Source organism: Cyanistes caeruleus, chromosome 36 (assembly GCF_971803275.1).
Source record: "Cyanistes caeruleus chromosome 36, bCyaCae1.hap1.1, whole genome shotgun sequence".
NCBI classification, from domain to species: Eukaryota; Metazoa; Chordata; class Aves; order Passeriformes; family Paridae; genus Cyanistes; species Cyanistes caeruleus.
Genome location: NC_141737.1, coordinates 831,313 through 847,995, shown reverse-complemented (window position 1 = coordinate 847,995; position 16,683 = coordinate 831,313). Strand labels below are relative to the sequence as shown.

Genomic DNA, 16,683 nt, shown 5'->3' with positions numbered 1-16,683 from the left:
GCTCTGGGCCGTGGCCGCTCGCTCCAGCTCGGCCTCAATCTCCCGCTGGGTCTCCTCCAGCTCCTGCAGCCAATCAGAGCCCTCCGTCAGCCCAGGCAGCCAATCAGAGCTCTCTGTCAGCCTGGGATCCACTCCCCAGCCAATCAGAGCCCTCTGTCAGCCTGGGATCCACTCTCCAGCCAATCAGAGCCCTTCGTCACCCTGGGATCCACTCCCCAGCCAATCAGAGCCCTCCGTCAGCCTGGGATCCACTCCCCAGCCAATCAGAGCCCTCCGTCAGCCTGCGATCCACTCCCCAGCCAATCAGAGCCCTCTGTCAGCCCAGGATCCACTCCCCAGCCAATCAGAGCCCTCCGTCAGACTGGGATCTACTCTCCAGCCAATCAGAGTCATCCATCACCCTGGGATCCACTCCCCAGCCAATCAGAGCCCTCCGTCACCCCCAGTGCCACCCCCTGGCCCCTCCTGGGGACACTGGGGAGGTTTTGGGGGGATTTTGGGGAGGTTTGGGGGGTTTTTGGGGGTCTCTCACCTGCAGCCGCCGCCTCAGGAGCCGCCGCAGCCGCCGCCGCTCCCCCCGCAGCCCCTCCAGCTCCCGGCGCAGGCGGGGCAGGACCCCCAGGGACCCCCCCAGAGCCGCCCCCGCCTGCGGGACACCCCCAGAATGGGTCAGGGACCCCCCAAAATGGGCCAGAGACCCCCAGGGACCCCCCCAGAGCCGCCCCCGCCTGCGGGACACCTCAGAATGGGTCAGGGACCCCCCAAAATGGGCCAGGGACCCCCAGGGACCCCTCCAGAGCCACCCCCGCCTGCGGGACACCCCCAGAATGGGTCAGGGACTCCCGGGAACCCCCCAAAATGGGTCAGGGACCCCCCAAAATGGGCCAGAGACCCCCAGGGACCCCCCCAGAGCCGCCCCCGCCTGCGGGACACCCCCAGAATGGATCAGGGACCCCCCAAAATGGGCCAGAGACCCCCAAGGACCCCCCCAGAGCTGCCCCCGCCCGCGGGACACCCCCAGAATGGATCAGGGACCCCCCAAAATGGGCCAGAGACCCCCAGGGACCCCCCCAGAGCCGCCCCCGCCTGCGGGAGACCCCCAGAATGGGTCAGGGACCCCCAGGAACCCCCCAAAATGGGTCAGGGACCCCCCCAAATGAGTCAGAGACCCCCAGGGATCCCCCAAAATGGGTCAGGGACCCCCGGGAACCGCCCAAAATGGGTCAGGGACCCCTAAGAACCCCCCTAAATGGGTCAGAGACCCCCCAGAACTGCCCCCGCCTGCGGGACACCCCCAAAATGGGTCAGAGACCCCCAGGAACCCCCCCAAAATGGGTCAGAGACCCCCCCCCCAGTCAGAGAAATTCCAGCTGAGGGACCCCCATGGCTCTGAGACCCCCTCCCCATATCCTGGGGGTCTCACCCTCTGCAGCTCATCCTGCAGCCGCTCCAGCCTGTCCATCGGGGGGGGAGGGGCACCGGGACCCCCCCCATCGATGGGTCCGGGACCCCCCCCCAGCCCCCGCCACGGCTCCCGCGGCTCCCCCATGGCTGCGGAGGATTTCTGGGTGGCAACCGAGGGGGCAACCGAGGGGGCAACAACCCCCTCCCCAAAATCACCCCCCCTCAGCCCCACACCTACCCCTAAACACCCCAAATACCCCCAAAATGGGGCCCAAATACCCCCGGAATGGGGTCCCCACCCCCCCAAATACCCCTGGAATGGGGTCCCCACCCCCCGGAATGGGGTCCCCACCCCCCAAATACCCCCGGAATGGGGTCCAAACACCCCAAATACCCCCGGAATGGGGTCCCCACCCCCCCAAATACCCCCGGAATGGGGTCCCAGACCCCCAAATACCCCCGGAATGGGGTCCCCAAGCCCCCTCATCTCCCACCCCCCCAATTTCCGCCCCCCAGGACCCCCAAATTTCCCCTCCCGGCTCTGACCGTGGTCACGTGACCCCCGCCGCCGACGTTGCCATGGAGCCGCTCCAGGGGGCGGGGCCTCGCGCTAACCACGTGACACGGGGAAAGGGGGCGTGGCGGCGCTTTGGTCACGTGATGCAGGATTTCTCCACCTCAGCGTGAATCAACCAATCAGAGGCTGGGCGGGGCTCGGGCTTGTAGCCAATCACAAACAGGGCGCGGTCCTTGTACCGACAGCCAATCAGAGACTGTTCTTTTACCCCTAAACCCCGCCCCTTTGCTTCTCGACCAATGAGAGTGCAGCGCTGCGGAAGGAGAGGGGGGAACCCCAAAAAAACCGCGAACCAATCACAGCCAGCCAAAGTTTTCAGCCAATCAGGCGCCACCCCAAAATCAGCGACCAATCAGAAGTCAGGATTGGGGGGGTGGGCGTGGTCAGGCATGGGTGTGACCGTTCGTGGGTGTGGTCGCGATATGGGTGTGGTCGTTTATGGGGGGCGTGGTCTGGAAGTGGCGAGGCCACGCCCACTCGGTAACGGAGCGAGCGGAGCCGCGGGAAGAGCGAGACCCCAAAACAGGGTGGGGGAAAAGGGGGAGGGGCTCTCGGGGGGGGGTTTTTGGGGGGGGTTTTGGGGGGTTTTGGGGGGTCGGGGGTCCCGCTGACCCCCCCCGAACCCCCCCCAGCCCCACCATGAGTCTCCTCCCGGCCGCCGTCACCGCCCTTCATCTCCTCGTCCTCCTCCTCCTCTTCGTGGCCACCCTGGATAAGGTGGGGGGGGGCGGGACCCCCGACCCACGGCGGGACCCGAATGGTTTGGGGGGTCCCGGGGGGTATTTGGGGGGTCCCGGGGGTTTTGGGGGGGTCCCGGTGGTGTTTGGGGGGTCCCAGGGGGGGGTTGGGGGGTCCCAGGGGGTGTTTGGGGGGTCCCGGGGGTGTTTGGGGGGGTCCCAGGGGCTGTTCTGGGGGTTCCGGGGATGTTTGGGGGGGTCCCGGGGGTGTCTGAGGGGTCCCGGGGGGGTATTTGGGGGGTCCTGGGGTTGTTTGGGGGGTCCTGGGGTTGTTTGGGCGGTCCCAGGGGGTGTTTGGGGGGGTCCCAGGGGGGGTTTTAGGGGGTCCCGGGGGTGTTCAGGGGGTCCCGCGGGTGTTTGAAGGGTCCCAGGGGGTTTTTAGGGGGTGTCCGGGGGGTCCCAGGGGCTGTTCTGGGGGTCCCGGGGGTGTTTGGGGGGTCCCAGGGTGTATTTGGGGGTCCCAGGGTGTATTTGGGGTGTATCTGGGGGGTCCCGGGGTGTGTTTGGGGGTCCCAGGGTGTGTTTGGGGGTCCCAGGGTGTATTTGGGGTGTGTTTGGGGGTCCCAGGGTGTGTTTGGGGTGTTCAGGGGGTCCCAGGGTGTATTTGGGGGTCCCAGGGTGTATTTGGGGTATATTTGGGGGTCCCAGGGTGTGTTTGGGGGGTCCCAGGGTGTGTTTGGGGTGTGTTTGGGGGTCCCAGGGTGTGTTTGGGGGTCCCAGGGTGTGTTTGGGGGTCCCAGGGTGTATTTGGGGTATATTTGGGGGTCCCAGGGTGTGTTTGGGGGTCCCAGGGTGTGTTTGGGGTGCCCCCCAGGGCTGGTGGGTGCTGCCGGAGGCGCAGGCGCTGAACCTGTGGTACGACTGTGCCCCCCAAAACCGCTCGCAGGGCTGGCAGTGCCGCAGCCTCGGGCTCAGCCGTGAGTGGGGGTCCCCCCGGGGGGTCCAGGCCGTTTTGGGGGGGGTACGGAAAGGTTTGGGGGGGCTGTGGGGGCCAATGGTGGTTTTGGGGGGGCTGTTGTTGGTTTGGGGGGGGTCTGAAGGGGCTGGGGTCAGTTTTGGGGGGGCTGGGGTCAGTTTGGGGGGGGCTGGGGTCAGTTTGGGGTGGGCTGTGGTCAGTTTGGGGGGGGCTGGGGTCAGTTTTGGGGTGCAGTGGTCAATTTTGGGGGTTCAGTGGTCACTTTTGGGGGTGCAGTGGTCACTTTTGGAGGTTCAGTGGTCAGTTCCGGGGTGCTGTGGTCACTTTTGAGGGTTCAGTGGTCACTTTTGGGGGTTCAGTGGTCAGTTTTGGGGGTTCAGTGGTCACTTTGAGGGTTCAGTGGTCACTTTTGGGGGTGCAGTGGTCACTTTGGGGGTTCAGTGGTCACTTTTGGGGTTCAGTGGTCACTTTGGGGGTGCAGTGGTCACTTTTGGAGGTTCAGTGGTCACTTCCGGGATGCAGTAGTCACTTTTGGGGGTTCAGTGGTCACTTTTGGGGGTTCAGTGGTCACTTTGGGGGTGCAGTGGTCACTTTTGGGGTTCAGTGGTCACTTTGGGGGTGCAGTGGTCACTTTTGGGGGTTCAGTGGTCACTTTTGAGGGTTCTGTGGTCACTTTGAGGGTTCAGTGGTCACTTTTGGGGGTTCAGTGGTCAGTTCCGGGGTTCAGTGGTCACTTTTGGGGTTCAGTGGTCACTTTTGGGGGTTCAGTGGTCAGTTCCGGGGTGCAGTGGTCACTTTTGGGGGTTCAGTGGTCAGTTTTGGGGAGCTGTGGTCACTTTTGGAGGTTCAGTGGTCACTTTTGGGGGTTCAGTGGTCACTTTTGGGGGTTCAGTGGTCACTTTTGGGGGTTCAGTGGTCAGTTCCGGGGTTCAGTGGTCACTTTTGGGGGTTCAGTGGTCACTTTTGGAGGTTCAGTGGTCACTTTTGGGGTTCAGTGGTCACTTCCGGGGGTTCAGTGGTCAGTTTTGGGGGTTCAGTGGTCACTTTGGGGGTTCAGTGGTCACTTTTGGGGTTTAGTGGTCACTTCGGGGGTTCAGTGGTCACTTTGAGGGTTCAATGGTCACTTTGGGGGTTCAGTGGTCACTTTGAGGGTTCAGTGGTCAGTTCCGGGGTTCAGTGGTCACTTTTGAGGTTCAGTGGTCACTTTGGGGGTTCAGTGGTCAGTTCTGGGGTGCAGTGGTCACTTTTGAGGGTTCAGTGGTCAGTTTTGGGGTTCAGTGGTCAGTTCCGGGGTTCAGTGGTCACTTTTGAGGGTTCAGTGGTCACTTTTGGGGTTCAGTGGTCAGTTTTGGGGGTTCACTGGTCAGTTTTGGGGGTTCAGTGGTCAGTTCCGGGGTTCAGTGGTCACTTTTGGGGTTCAGTGGTCAGTTTTGGGGGTTCACTGGTCAGTTCCGGGGTTCAGTGGTCACTTTTGGGGTGCTGACCGGGTGTCCGTGTCCCCCAGCGCTGCTGAGGGGGGTCCAGGGGTTGATGGTCACCTCCCTGCTGCTCTCGGCCTTCGGCCTCCTCCTCTTCCTCTGGCAGCTGCTGGGGGCTCCCCGCGGCCGCCTCTTCCTGCCCTCGGCCGCTGCCCAGCTGCTGGCAGGTGAGTGACCCCCAAAACCGGGGCTCCCCAAAACCCCGGCCTGCCCCTCACAGCCCCCCCAAAACCCCCCGGGACCCCTCCCCAAAATGATCTGGGGTCCTCCAGAACCCCCCCCGTACACCTGAGACCCCCCCAGGGCAGTTAGCCTGAGTCCCCAGGGACCCCCAAACCCCCCTCAGAGTCCCCAGGGACCCCCAAATTCTCCTCAGGGCACCCCAGGACCCCCAAACCCTCAATTCAGGGCACCCAGGGACCCCCAAACCCCCCTCAGGGCACCCCGGGGACCCCCAAATCCCCCTCAGGGCACCCGGGGACCCCCAAATCCCCAACCCAGGGCACTCAGGGACCCCCAAACCCCCAACCCAGGGCACCCAGGGACCCCCAAAACCCCAACCCAGGGCACTCAGGGACCCCCAAATCCCCCTCAGGGCACCCTGGGACCCCCAAATCCCCAACCCAGGGCACCCTGGGACCCCCAAATCCCCAACCCAGGGCACCCTGGGACCCCCAAATCCTCAACCTAGGGCACCCAGGGACCCCCAAACCCTCAATTCAGGGCACCCGGGGACCCCCAAACCCCCCTCAGGGCACCCGGGGACCCCCAAACCCCCCTCATGGAACCCAGGGACCCCCAAACCCCCCTCAGGGCACCCCAGGACCCCCAAATCTCCAACCCAGGGCACCCCAGGACCCCTAAATCCCCAACCCAGGGCACTCAGGGACCCCCAAACCCCCCTCAGGGCACCCTGGGACCCCCAAATCACCCTCAGAGCACCCAGGGACCCCCAGATCCCCCTCAGGGCACCCTGGGACCCCCAAATTCTCCTCAGGGCACCCCAGGACCCCCAAACCCTCAATTCAGGGCACCCTGGGACCCCCAAACCCCCCTCAGGGCACCCCGGGGACCCCCAAATCCCCCTCAGGGCACCCGGGGACCCCCAAATCCCCAACCCAGGGCACTCAGGGACCCCCAAATCCCCCTCAGGGCACCCAGGGACCCCCAAACCCCCCTCAGGGCACCCTGGGACCCCCAAATCCCCCTCAGGGAACCCGGGGACCCCCAAACCCCCCTCAAGGCACCCTGGGGACCCCCAAATCACCAACCCAGGGCACCCTGGGACCCCCAAACCCCCCTCAGGGCACCCGGGGACCCCCAAATCCCCCTCAGGGCACCCTGGGACCCCCAAACCCCCCTCAGGGCACCCTGGGACCCCCAAACCCCCCTCAAGGCACCCTGGGACCCCCAAACCCCCCTCAGGGCACCCGGGGACCCCCAAATCCCCCTCAGGGCACCCTGGGACCCCCAAACCCCCCTCAGAGCACCCTGGGGACCCCCAAATCCCCAATTTTGGGCACCCTGGGACCCCCAAATCCCCCTCAGAGCACCCAGGGACCCCCAAACCCCCCTCAGGGCACCCTGGGACCCCCAAATCCCCCTCAGAGCACCCTGGGACCCCCAAACCCCCCTCAGGGCACCCTGGGACCCCCAAATCCCCAACCCAGGGCACCCTGGGACCCCCAAATCACCCTCAGGGCACCCTGGGACCCCCAAATCCCCCTCAGGGCACCCAGGGACCCCCAAATCCCGTTCAGTGCACCTGGGGACCCCCAAACCCCCCTCAGGGCACCCGGGGACCCCCAAATCCCCCTCAGAGTCCCCAGGGACCCCCAAACCCCCCTCAGAGTCCCCAGGGACCCCCAAATTCTCCTCAGGGCACCCCAGGACCCCCAAACGCTCAATTCAGGGCACCCTGGGACCCCCAAATCACCCTCAGGGCACCCTGGGACCCCCAAATTCTCCTCAGGGCACCCCGGAACCCCCAAATCCCCCTCATGGAACCCAGGGACCCCCAAATCCCCCTCAGAGTGCCCAGGGACCCCCAAACCCCCAACCCAGGGCACCCTGGGACTCCCAAATTCCCTCAGGGCACCCTGGGACCCCCAACCCAGGGCACCCTGGGACCCCCAAACCCCCCTCAGAGCACCCTGGGACCCCCAAATCCCCCTCAATGCACCCAGGAGGGCTCTGGGGTGTGTCCCCTCCCCGGTGTCCCCTCCCCGGTGTCCCCCCCGGTGTCCCCGGGTGTGACGCGGTGTCCCCGCAGGGCTGGCGGCGCTGTTGGGGGCGGGGCTGTTCGTGGCCAGCGGTGGCCGTGCCGGCGGTGGCCGTGCCGGGCACTGCCCGGTGCTGGCCGGGCTGGGGGGAGCCCTGGCGCTGGCCAGCGGGGGAGGGTACCTGCGCCTCCGGACACGGGACTGAGCCGGGACACGCCCACCCGGGACACGCCCACCCGGGACACGCCCACCCCGGGACACACCCATTGGATACAACAACTGGACACACCCATCCGTGACACGCCCACCCCCGGGACACGCCCACCCGGGACACGCCCACCCGGGACACGCCCACCCGGGACACGCCCATTGGATACAGCAACTGGACATGCCCATCCTGGACACACCCATTGGAAACAGCAACTGGACACACCCACCCGGGACACGCCCACCCGGGACACGCCCACCCGGGACACGCCCATTGGATACAGCAACTGGACACGCCCATCCTGGACACACCCATTGGACACAGCAACTGGACACACCCACCCGGGACACGCCCACCCGGGACACGCCCACCCCGGGACACACCCATTGGATACAACAACTGGACACACCCATCTGTGACACGCCCAACCCCGGGACACGCCCACCCCCGGGACACGCTTACCCCCGGGACACGCCCACCGCCGGGACACGCCCATTGAATACAGCAACTGGACACGCCCATCCTGGACACACCCATTGGAAACAGCAACTGAACACGCCCATCTGGGGACACGCCCACCCGGGACACACCCATTGGATACAGCGACTGGACACGCCCATCCTGGACACACCCATTGGAAACAGCAACTGGACACGCCCATCCGGGACATGCCCATTGGCTATGCCCATTGGACACGCCCACCCAGGACACACCCATTAGCTACAGTGACTGGACACGCCCATCCGGGACACACCCACCCCGGGACAAGGCCATTGGATACTGCGACTGGACACGCCCACCCCGGGACACACCCACCCAGGACACGCCCACCTGGGACACACCCATTGGATACAGCGACTGGACACGCCCACCCCGGGACACGCCCATTGGACACAGCAACTGGATATGCCCATCCGGGACACGCCCATCCGGGACACGCCCATCTGGGACACGCCCATTGGATACAGCAACTGGACACGCCCACCTGGGATATGCCCACCCCCGGGACACACCCACCCAGGGTGTACCCATTGGATACAGCTGGACACACCCACCGGGCACACCCATCTGGGACACACCCACTGGACACACCCATTGGACCTCTCTTTGGACACGCCCACTGGACAATATTCCCCCCCCAGCCCAAACAATGATCCCCCCCAATGACATCATCATGTGGCCACCTATGATGTCATCATCGATGTGGCCGATGACATCATCAAACACGGCCGATGACGTCTTTGGTGGTGCTGGCACAGGCAATGACGTCATCGGTGACAAGGGCGTATCCAATGAGGGCGCTGACGGCGTCGATGACGTGATCAGCGAGATGGGTGTGGCCAATGACATCATCAGCACGGTCGCTGACATCACCAGCGAGATGGGCGTGTCTCGTAATGTCAATGACGTCATTGGCGGGCAGAACTGACGTGGCCAATGACATCATCTGTGGGATAGGTGTGGCCAATTACATCATCTGTGGGATGGGTGTGGCCAATGACATCATCAGCGGGGTGGGTGTGACTGATGACTTCATCAGCAAGGCAGGCACGAGCAATTACATCACCGATGCGGGTGGTGATGTCATTGACGGGATGGGCGTGTCCAATGACATCACTGCAGTGTCAACATGACCAGTGACATCATTGGTGTGGCTAATGACGTCATCGCCGTGGCGCTCCACGGGGGGACAGGGCTGCCGTGGGGCGCTATGGGGTCCATAGGGTGGGTGGGGGTCCCCAGGGGTCTCTATAGGGTGCTGGGGGTCTCTCTGGGGCTCTCTGAGGGTCTCCGTGGGGCGCTATGGGGTCCATAGGGTGGGTGAGGGTCTCTATAGGGTCCTGGGGGTCTCTGTGGGGCGGTATGGGGTCCATAGGGTGGGTGGGGGTCCCCAGGGGTCTCTATAGGGTGCTGGGGGTCTCTGTGGGGCGCTCTGAGGGTCTCTGTGGGGCGCTGCCCGGTGCCACCGAGGGTGCTGTGTGCTCCTAGGGACTGCTATAGGGCACTATGGGGCTCTATAGGGCGCTGCAGGTCTCTATAGGGCACTGCAGGTCTCCATAGGGCTCTATAGGGCTGTATAGGGCACTGCAGGTCTCCATAGGGCACTGCAGGTCTCCATAGGGTTCTATAGGGCTCTATAGGGCCCTATAGGGCACTGTAGGTTTCCATAGGGCGCCATAGGGCTCTATAGGGTGCCCTATGGCCACGCCCCTTCCCCGTAGGCCACGCCCCCCGCCTCGCGCCGGGCTGAGGCGCACGAGGAAAAGGGGGCGGAGCCTCGCTGAGGGCGCGGCCAATCAGGCGCGGGGCGCCCCCCAGCGGCCGTGAGGGAAGGAAAAGGGCGGGAAAGCGCTGAGGGGAGCGAGGGGGTGGAGGCGGGAGAGACCCCTCAGGAACCCCAAACCTCCCTCGGGACCCCCAAACCTCCCTCGGGACCCCCAAACCTCCCTCGGGACCCCCCAAACCTCCCTCGGGACCCCCAAACCTCCCTCGGGACCCACCAAACCTCCCTCGGGACCCCCCAAACCTCCCTCGGGACCCACCAAACCTCCCTCGGGAACCCCAAACCTCCCTCGGGACCCCCCAAACCTCCTTCGGGACCCCCAAACCTCCCTCGGGACCCCCCAAACCTCCCTCGGGAACCCCAAACCTCCCTCGGGACCCACCAAACCTCCCTCGGGAACCCCAAACCTCCCTCGGGACCCCCCAAACCTCCCTCGAGACCCCCCCAAACCTCTTCCGAGACCCCCCCTGAACTTGAATACCGGGCTCTCTAGCGGTGAGTGAGCCCCCGGCTCTGGGGTTTGGTCATGGCGGGCTTCCCTCACTCCCCTCCCCTCATTTGCGTGGGCTCCCCCCTCAGCTCTGAGGGTCCCGACATGGCGGGGGGTCCCCTGTTTCCCTCAGCCACCTCCCCTTATCCCTCCGTGGGGAGCTCCATCATGACAGGGCTCCTGTCCCCGCCGCGTCCCTTTTCCCCTGGCGCTGCTGTCACGGTCACCCAAGCGTGGCCCGGGGACTGGAAGCGGCTGCTGGACACACAGGTGATTAACGGGGTTCATTAGCGCATGGCCGCGGGCCCGGGCCTGTCCCCAAGCTGCCACCTGGCTCTGTCCTCCCACCTGTCCCCAAGCCACCACCTGGCCACTGCCGGTAGCTGCCGGCCACCGGCTGTCTCTGTCTCGGTCCCCTCACCTGGCCCTGTCCCCAGCTGCCGCCCGGCCTGAGGCAACCGCCTGGCCCTGTTCCCCCGAGCTGTGCTCGTCCCCATCCCCTGAAGTGTCCCCGCGGCCACCACAACCCTCCCAGGGCTGCCCCTCAGTCTCCCCTCCTGTCCCACAGACCCCAAAGCCTGCCCCCCACCCCCCAAAACCTGCCCCCCACCCCCCAAAACCTGCCCCCCACCCCCTACTGCTGCCCCATAACTCCCCCGGGGGGTTCTGAGGGGTGTGAAGGGGTTCGGAGTGGTTCTGAGCGGTGTTAAAGGGGTTCGGGGGAGGTTCTGAGGGGTGTTAAAGGGTTCGGGGTTGGTTCTGAGGGGTGTGAACGGGTTCGGGGTTGGTTCTGAGCGGTGTTAAAGGAGTTCAGGGTTGGTTCTGAGGGGTGTGAAGGGGTTCGGGGAGTTCTGAGGGGTGTGAAGGGGTTCGGGGTTGGTTCTGAGGGGTGTGAACGGGTTCGGGGTTGGTTCTGAGGGGTGTTAAAGGGTTCGGGGTTGGTTCTGAGGGGTGTGAACGGGTTCGGGGGAGGTTCTGAGGGGTGTTAAAGGGTTCGGGGGAGGTTCTGAGGGGTGTTAAAGGGTTCGGGGGGTTCTGAGGGGTGTGAAGGGGTTCGGGGTTGGTTCTGAGGGGTGTGAAGGGGTTCGGGGGAGGTTCTGAAGGGTGTGAAGGGGTTCGGGGGAGGTTCTGAGGGGTGTGAAGGGGTTCGGGGTTGGTTCTGAGCGGTGTTAAAGGGTTCGGGGTTGGTTCTGAGGGGTGTGAACGGGTTCGGGGGAGGTTCTGAGGGGTGTGAAGGAGTTCGGGGTTCTGAGGGGTGTGAAGGGGTTCGGGGTTCTGAGGGGTGTGAAGGGGTTCGGGGTTGGTTCTGAGCGGTGTTAAAGGGTTCGGGGTTGGTTCTGAGGGGTGTTAAAGGGTTCGGGGTTGGTTCTGAGGGGTGTGAACGGGTTCGGGGAGTTCTGAGGGGTGTGAAGGGGTTCGGGGGAGGTTCTGAGGGGTGTTAAAGGGTTCGGGGTTGGTTCTGAGGGGTGTGAAGGGTTCGGGGTTCTGAGGGGTGTGAAGGGGTTCGGCACGGTTCGGAGCGGTGTTAAAGGGGTTCGGGGCGGTTCTGAGCGGTGTTAAATGGGCTGCAGAGGCTTGAGGTGTCGGGGGGCGCTCCCCGTCTCTGTCACGATCTGGTGCCGGGCTCTGAACCCAAATGATCCCCGGGAAAGGAGCGGGGTTCGGCCCGTCCTGGTCCCCGGGCGGTACCGGGAGGAGCGGGGCCGGTACCGAGAGGGGCGGAGCCAGTACCGCAGGGGGCGGGGCCGGTACCGAGAGGGGCGGAGTCTGTACCGGGAGGGGCGGAGCCGGTGCCGGGAGGGGCGGGGCCGGTACCGGGAGGGGCGGAGCCGGTACCGGGAGGGGCGTGGCCGGTACCGCAGGGGGCGGGGCCGGGCCGGTGTGTCCCAGTGACCGGCGGCGGCAGCGGCGGGGATGCGGCGGGGAGTGTGAGCGGTGAGCGCCGGCCGGGGACCCCTCCCCACAGACCCCCCCCACCCTCGGGACCCCCTCCTCAACACCCTGACGGACCCCCCCGGTACCGAGAGACCCCCCGCTATCCCTCGAGACCCCCATAGCCCCCCCCGAGAGCTCCTCACAATCCCCCGACACCCCCCAGGACCCTCCCGCGCCCCCCTGAGGACCCCCCCTCAACACCCCCACACCGTGACAGTCCTCCCCCAGACCCCCCCGGGACCCCTGACCCCCACCCAGCCCCCCCAACAACCCCACAGAGCCTCAGCACCACCCCCTGGGCCCCCCCAGAGCTCTGTGACACCCCCAGGGCCCCCCAACACCCCACAGGACACCCCTGGGAAAGCCCCCCCCCGACACCCTGAGACCCTCTGAGGACCCCCCCTGCGGACACCCAGCTGCCCCTCGCACCCCCTGGGACCACCCAACAGCCCCCAACACCCCCCGAGACCCCTCCCAGAATTCTCCAACACCTGCAAACCTCCCCAGCACCCCAGGACACCCCAACACTTCAGACCCCCCCAATACCCCACCACAGCTCCCCGACACCCCCAAACCCCCCCCCGGGGAACCCCCCAACAACCCACAGAGCCCCTCAACACCACCCTGCCACCCCCCGGGCACCTCCCGACACCCCCAAACCCCCCCCCCCAGCACCTCCCGACACCCCAAACCCTCCCCGCTCTCCCCTCTCCCCTGGGGCTGGGCCGGCGGGACGCGGGGACAGGGACAGACGGACGGACAGACGGACAGACGGCCCCGCCGCACCGCCCGCCTGCCCTATTAGTATTCTGCGAGCGGCAGCGGGTGCTGCAGGGCGGGGGGGGAGCGGCGGGGCCGGACTGGGGGGCACTGGGAGGGACTGGGGGGCACTGGGGGAGACTGGGAGGGGATGGGGGGCAGGGGGTGCCAGCTGGGGGAGCCGGGGGTCCGAGTGGGGGGGACTGGGGGGGTTTGGGGGAGGAATAGGAGATGTTGGGGTGTCGTCGCAGGGGACTGGGAGGGGATGGACGGGGAGCCGGGAGCCAGTTTGGGGGGACTGGGGGGACTGGGAGGGGATGGAGAGGGAGCTGGGAGCCGACTGGGGGGACTGGGAGGGGTCTGGGGGAACTGGGAGGGGTCTGGGGGAACTGGAAGGGGATGGAGGGGGAGCTGGGAGCCAGTTTGGGGGACTGGGAGGGGACTGGGGGGACTGGGAGGGACTGGAGAGGGAGCCGGGAGCCAGTTTGGGGGGACTGGGGGGACTGGGAGGGGATGGAGAGGGAGCTGGGAGCCGACTGGGGGGACTGGGAGGGACTGGGAGGGGGAGCCGGGAGCCAGTTTGGGGGGACTGGGAGGGGACTGGGGGGACTGGGAGAGGACTGGGGGGACTGGGAGGGGATGGAGAGGGAGCCAGGAGCCAGTTTGGGGGGACTGGGGGGACTGGGAGGGGTCTGGGGGGACTGGGAGGGACTGGAGAGGGAGCCAGGAGCCAGTTTGGGGGGACTGGTGGCACTGGGAGGGGATGGAGAGGGAGCCAGGAGCCAGTTTGGGGGACTGGAGGGACTGGGGGGACTGGGAGGGACTGGAGGGGGAGCCAGGAGCCAGTTTGGGGGGACTGGGGGAACTGGGAGGGGACTGGGGGGACTGGGAGGGGATGGAGGGGGAGCCAGGAGCCGACTGGGGGGACTGGGATGGGGGGAATGGGGTAACTGGGGAGGGCTGAATGAGGAGTGGAAGGGGGTGGGGGCCAACTGGGAGGGACTGGGATGGGAGGGGGGGAACTGGGAGGGACTGGGAGCGGCTGGGATGGGACTGGGGGGAACTGGGAGGGACTGGGAGCAGCTGGAATGGGACTGGGGGGGAACTGGGAGGGACTGGAATGGGACTGGGGAGGGACTGGGAGCGGCTGGAATGGGACTGGGGGGGAACTGGGAGGGACTGGGGGGGAACTGGGAGGGACTGGGAGCAGCTGGGATGGGACTGGGGGGGAACTGGGAGGGACTGGGAGCAGCTGGGATGGGACTGGGGGGAAAGGGGAAGGCTGGGGTCTCATGGTGAGGCACTGGGAAGGGACTGGGAGGGGATGGGGATGAACTGGGATCCAGCTGGGGGGGCTGGAATGGGATCTGGGGGAACTGGGAGGCTTTGGGGACAGAATGGGGGAACTGGGAGGGACTGGGAGGAACTGGGAGGAACTGGGGGATGTGGGGTGGGGCTGGGGGGGAGACTGGGGGGTGACTGGTGACCAGTTCGGGGGACGTGGAGGGACTGGGATCCGGTTGGGGGTGTCAGAGTGAAACTGGGGGTGCTGGGATCCAACTGGGTGAACTGGGACTGGACCGGGGGGGCCCAGGGTGAACCCACTGGGGAAACTGGAGCCCCCGCTGGGGCTTGGAGAGCTGGGGGAGGGGGGGTTGTGATATTTTGGGGGAAATTTGGGGGGTTCTGGGATTTTGGACCCCCCCTCACTGTCCCCTCCTCCCCCAGGTGCAGCCACCGACCCAACCCCCCCCAGTGTGTGTGTCCCCAACCCCCCCAGTGTCCCCAACCCCTGTCAGTGTCCCCAACCCCCCCAGTGTCCCCAAACCCCCCAGTGTCCCCAACCCGTCAGTGTCCCCAACCCCCCCCAGTGTCCCCAAACCCCCCCCCAGTGTCCCCAACCCCCCCAGTGTCCCCAACCCCCCCAGTGTCCCCAAACCCCCCCCAGTGTCCCCAACCCCCCAGTGTCCCCAACCCCCCCAGTGTCCCCAAACCCCCCCCAGTGTCCCCAACCCCCCAGTGTCCCCAACCCCCCCCAGTGTCCCCAAACCCCCGCCCAGTGTCCCCAACCCCCCACAAGTGTCCCCAACCCCCCCAGTGTCCCCAACCCCCCCCAGTGTCCCCAAACCCCCGCCCAGTGTCCCCAACCCCCCCCAAGTGTCCCCAACCCCCCCAGTGTCCCCAACCCCCCCCAGTGTCCCCAAACCCCCACCCAGTGTCCCCAAACCCCCCCCAGTGTCCCCAACCCTCCCAGTGTCCCCAAACCCCCGCCCAGTGTCCCCAACCCCCCCCAAGTGTCCCCAACCCCCCCCAAGTGTCCCCAACCCCCCCAGTGTCCCCAACCCCCCCAGTGTCCCCAACCCCCCCCAGTGTCCCCAACCCTCCCCTGTGTCCCCAAACCCCTGTCAGTGTCCCCAAACCCCTGTCAGTGTCCCCAGACCCCTGTCAGTGTCCCCAAACCCCTGTCAGTGTCCCCAACCCTCCCCCAGTGTCCCCAAACCCCCCAGTGTCCCCAAACCCCCCCAGTGTCCCCAACCCCCCCCAGCCGAGATGAGGCAGAGCCCCCCGGAGCGGAGCTTGGGCCAGGTAGGACCCGGAGGGGACACGGAGGGGACACGGAGGGGACACGGCGGGGTTGGGGACACCGGGGGTGTCACCAGGGGGTGGGGACAGCAGGGGGGGACACGCTGGGGGCGGGGACATGGGGGGCGGTGAGGACACTGAGTTGTCACCCCGTTGTCACGGGGACGGTGACACAGCTTTGTCTCCTGCTGGCGTGGGGACAATGACAGCGGGGTTTGTGTCCCCCACGGGGACAGGGACAGTCTGTCCTCGCTGCTCTGGGGACTGGGGACAGTGACAGGGGACTGGGGACACTGACAGGGGTGTGGGGACACTGACAGGGGTGTGGGGACAGTGACAGGGGTGTGGGGACAGTGACGGGTTTGGGGACAGTGACGGGTTTGGGGACAGTGACAGGGGACTGGGGACACTGACAGGGGTCTGGGGACACTGACAGGGGTTTGGGGACAGTGACGGGTTTGGGGACAGTGACAGGGGTGTGGGGACACTGACAGGGGTGTGGGGACACTGACAGGGGTTTGGGGACACTGACAGGGGTTTGGGGACACTGACAGGGGTGTGGGGACAGTGACAGGGGTGTGGGGACACTGACAGGGGTGTGGGGACACTGACAGGGGTTTGGGGACACTGACAGGGGTTTGGGGACAGTGACAGGGGTGTGGGGACAGTGACAGGGGTGTGGGGACACTGACAGGGGTGTGGGGACACTGGCAGGGGTTTGGGGACAGTGACAGGGGACTGGGGACAGTGACAGGGGTGTGGGGACACTGACAGGGGTGTGGGGACAGTGACAGGGGACTGGGGACACTGACAGGGGTGTGGGGACACTGACAGGGGTGTGGGGACACTGACAGGGGTGTGGGGACACTGACAGGGGTCTGGGGACACTGACAGGGGTGTGGGGACACTGACAGGGGTGTGGGGACAGTGACAGGGGTTTGGGGACAGTGACAGGGGTCTGGGGACACTGACAGGGGTCTGGGGACAGTGACGGGTCTGGGGACACTGACAGGGGTGTGGGGACACTGACAGGGGTGTGGGGACAGTGACAGGGGTGTGGGGACAGTGACAGGGGTCTGGGGACACTGAC

At 66.2% G+C, this 16,683-nt stretch overlaps 1 protein-coding gene across 2 annotated transcripts; it reads left to right on the top strand.

Moving 5' to 3' along the window:
- The first annotated feature begins 1,955 nt into the window (after window positions 1-1,955).
- Window positions 1,956-9,188, top strand: LOC147647553 (epithelial membrane protein 3-like). 2 transcript variants are annotated; one of them, XM_086871686.1, is made up of 5 exons: window positions 1,956-2,508; window positions 2,614-2,698; window positions 3,533-3,635; window positions 5,139-5,279; window positions 7,714-9,188. In XM_086871686.1, exons 1-5 carry the CDS (start codon window positions 2,420-2,422, stop codon window positions 7,959-7,961), a joined length of 666 nt encoding a protein of 221 aa, XP_086727812.1. In that variant the 5' UTR covers window positions 1,956-2,419; the 3' UTR covers window positions 7,962-9,188. The 2 variants fall into 2 exon arrangements, with proteins under 2 accessions (XP_086727812.1, XP_086727813.1); XM_086871687.1 differs by having other exon boundaries at window positions 7,385-9,188.
- The last annotated feature ends 7,495 nt before the right edge of the window (window positions 9,189-16,683 follow it).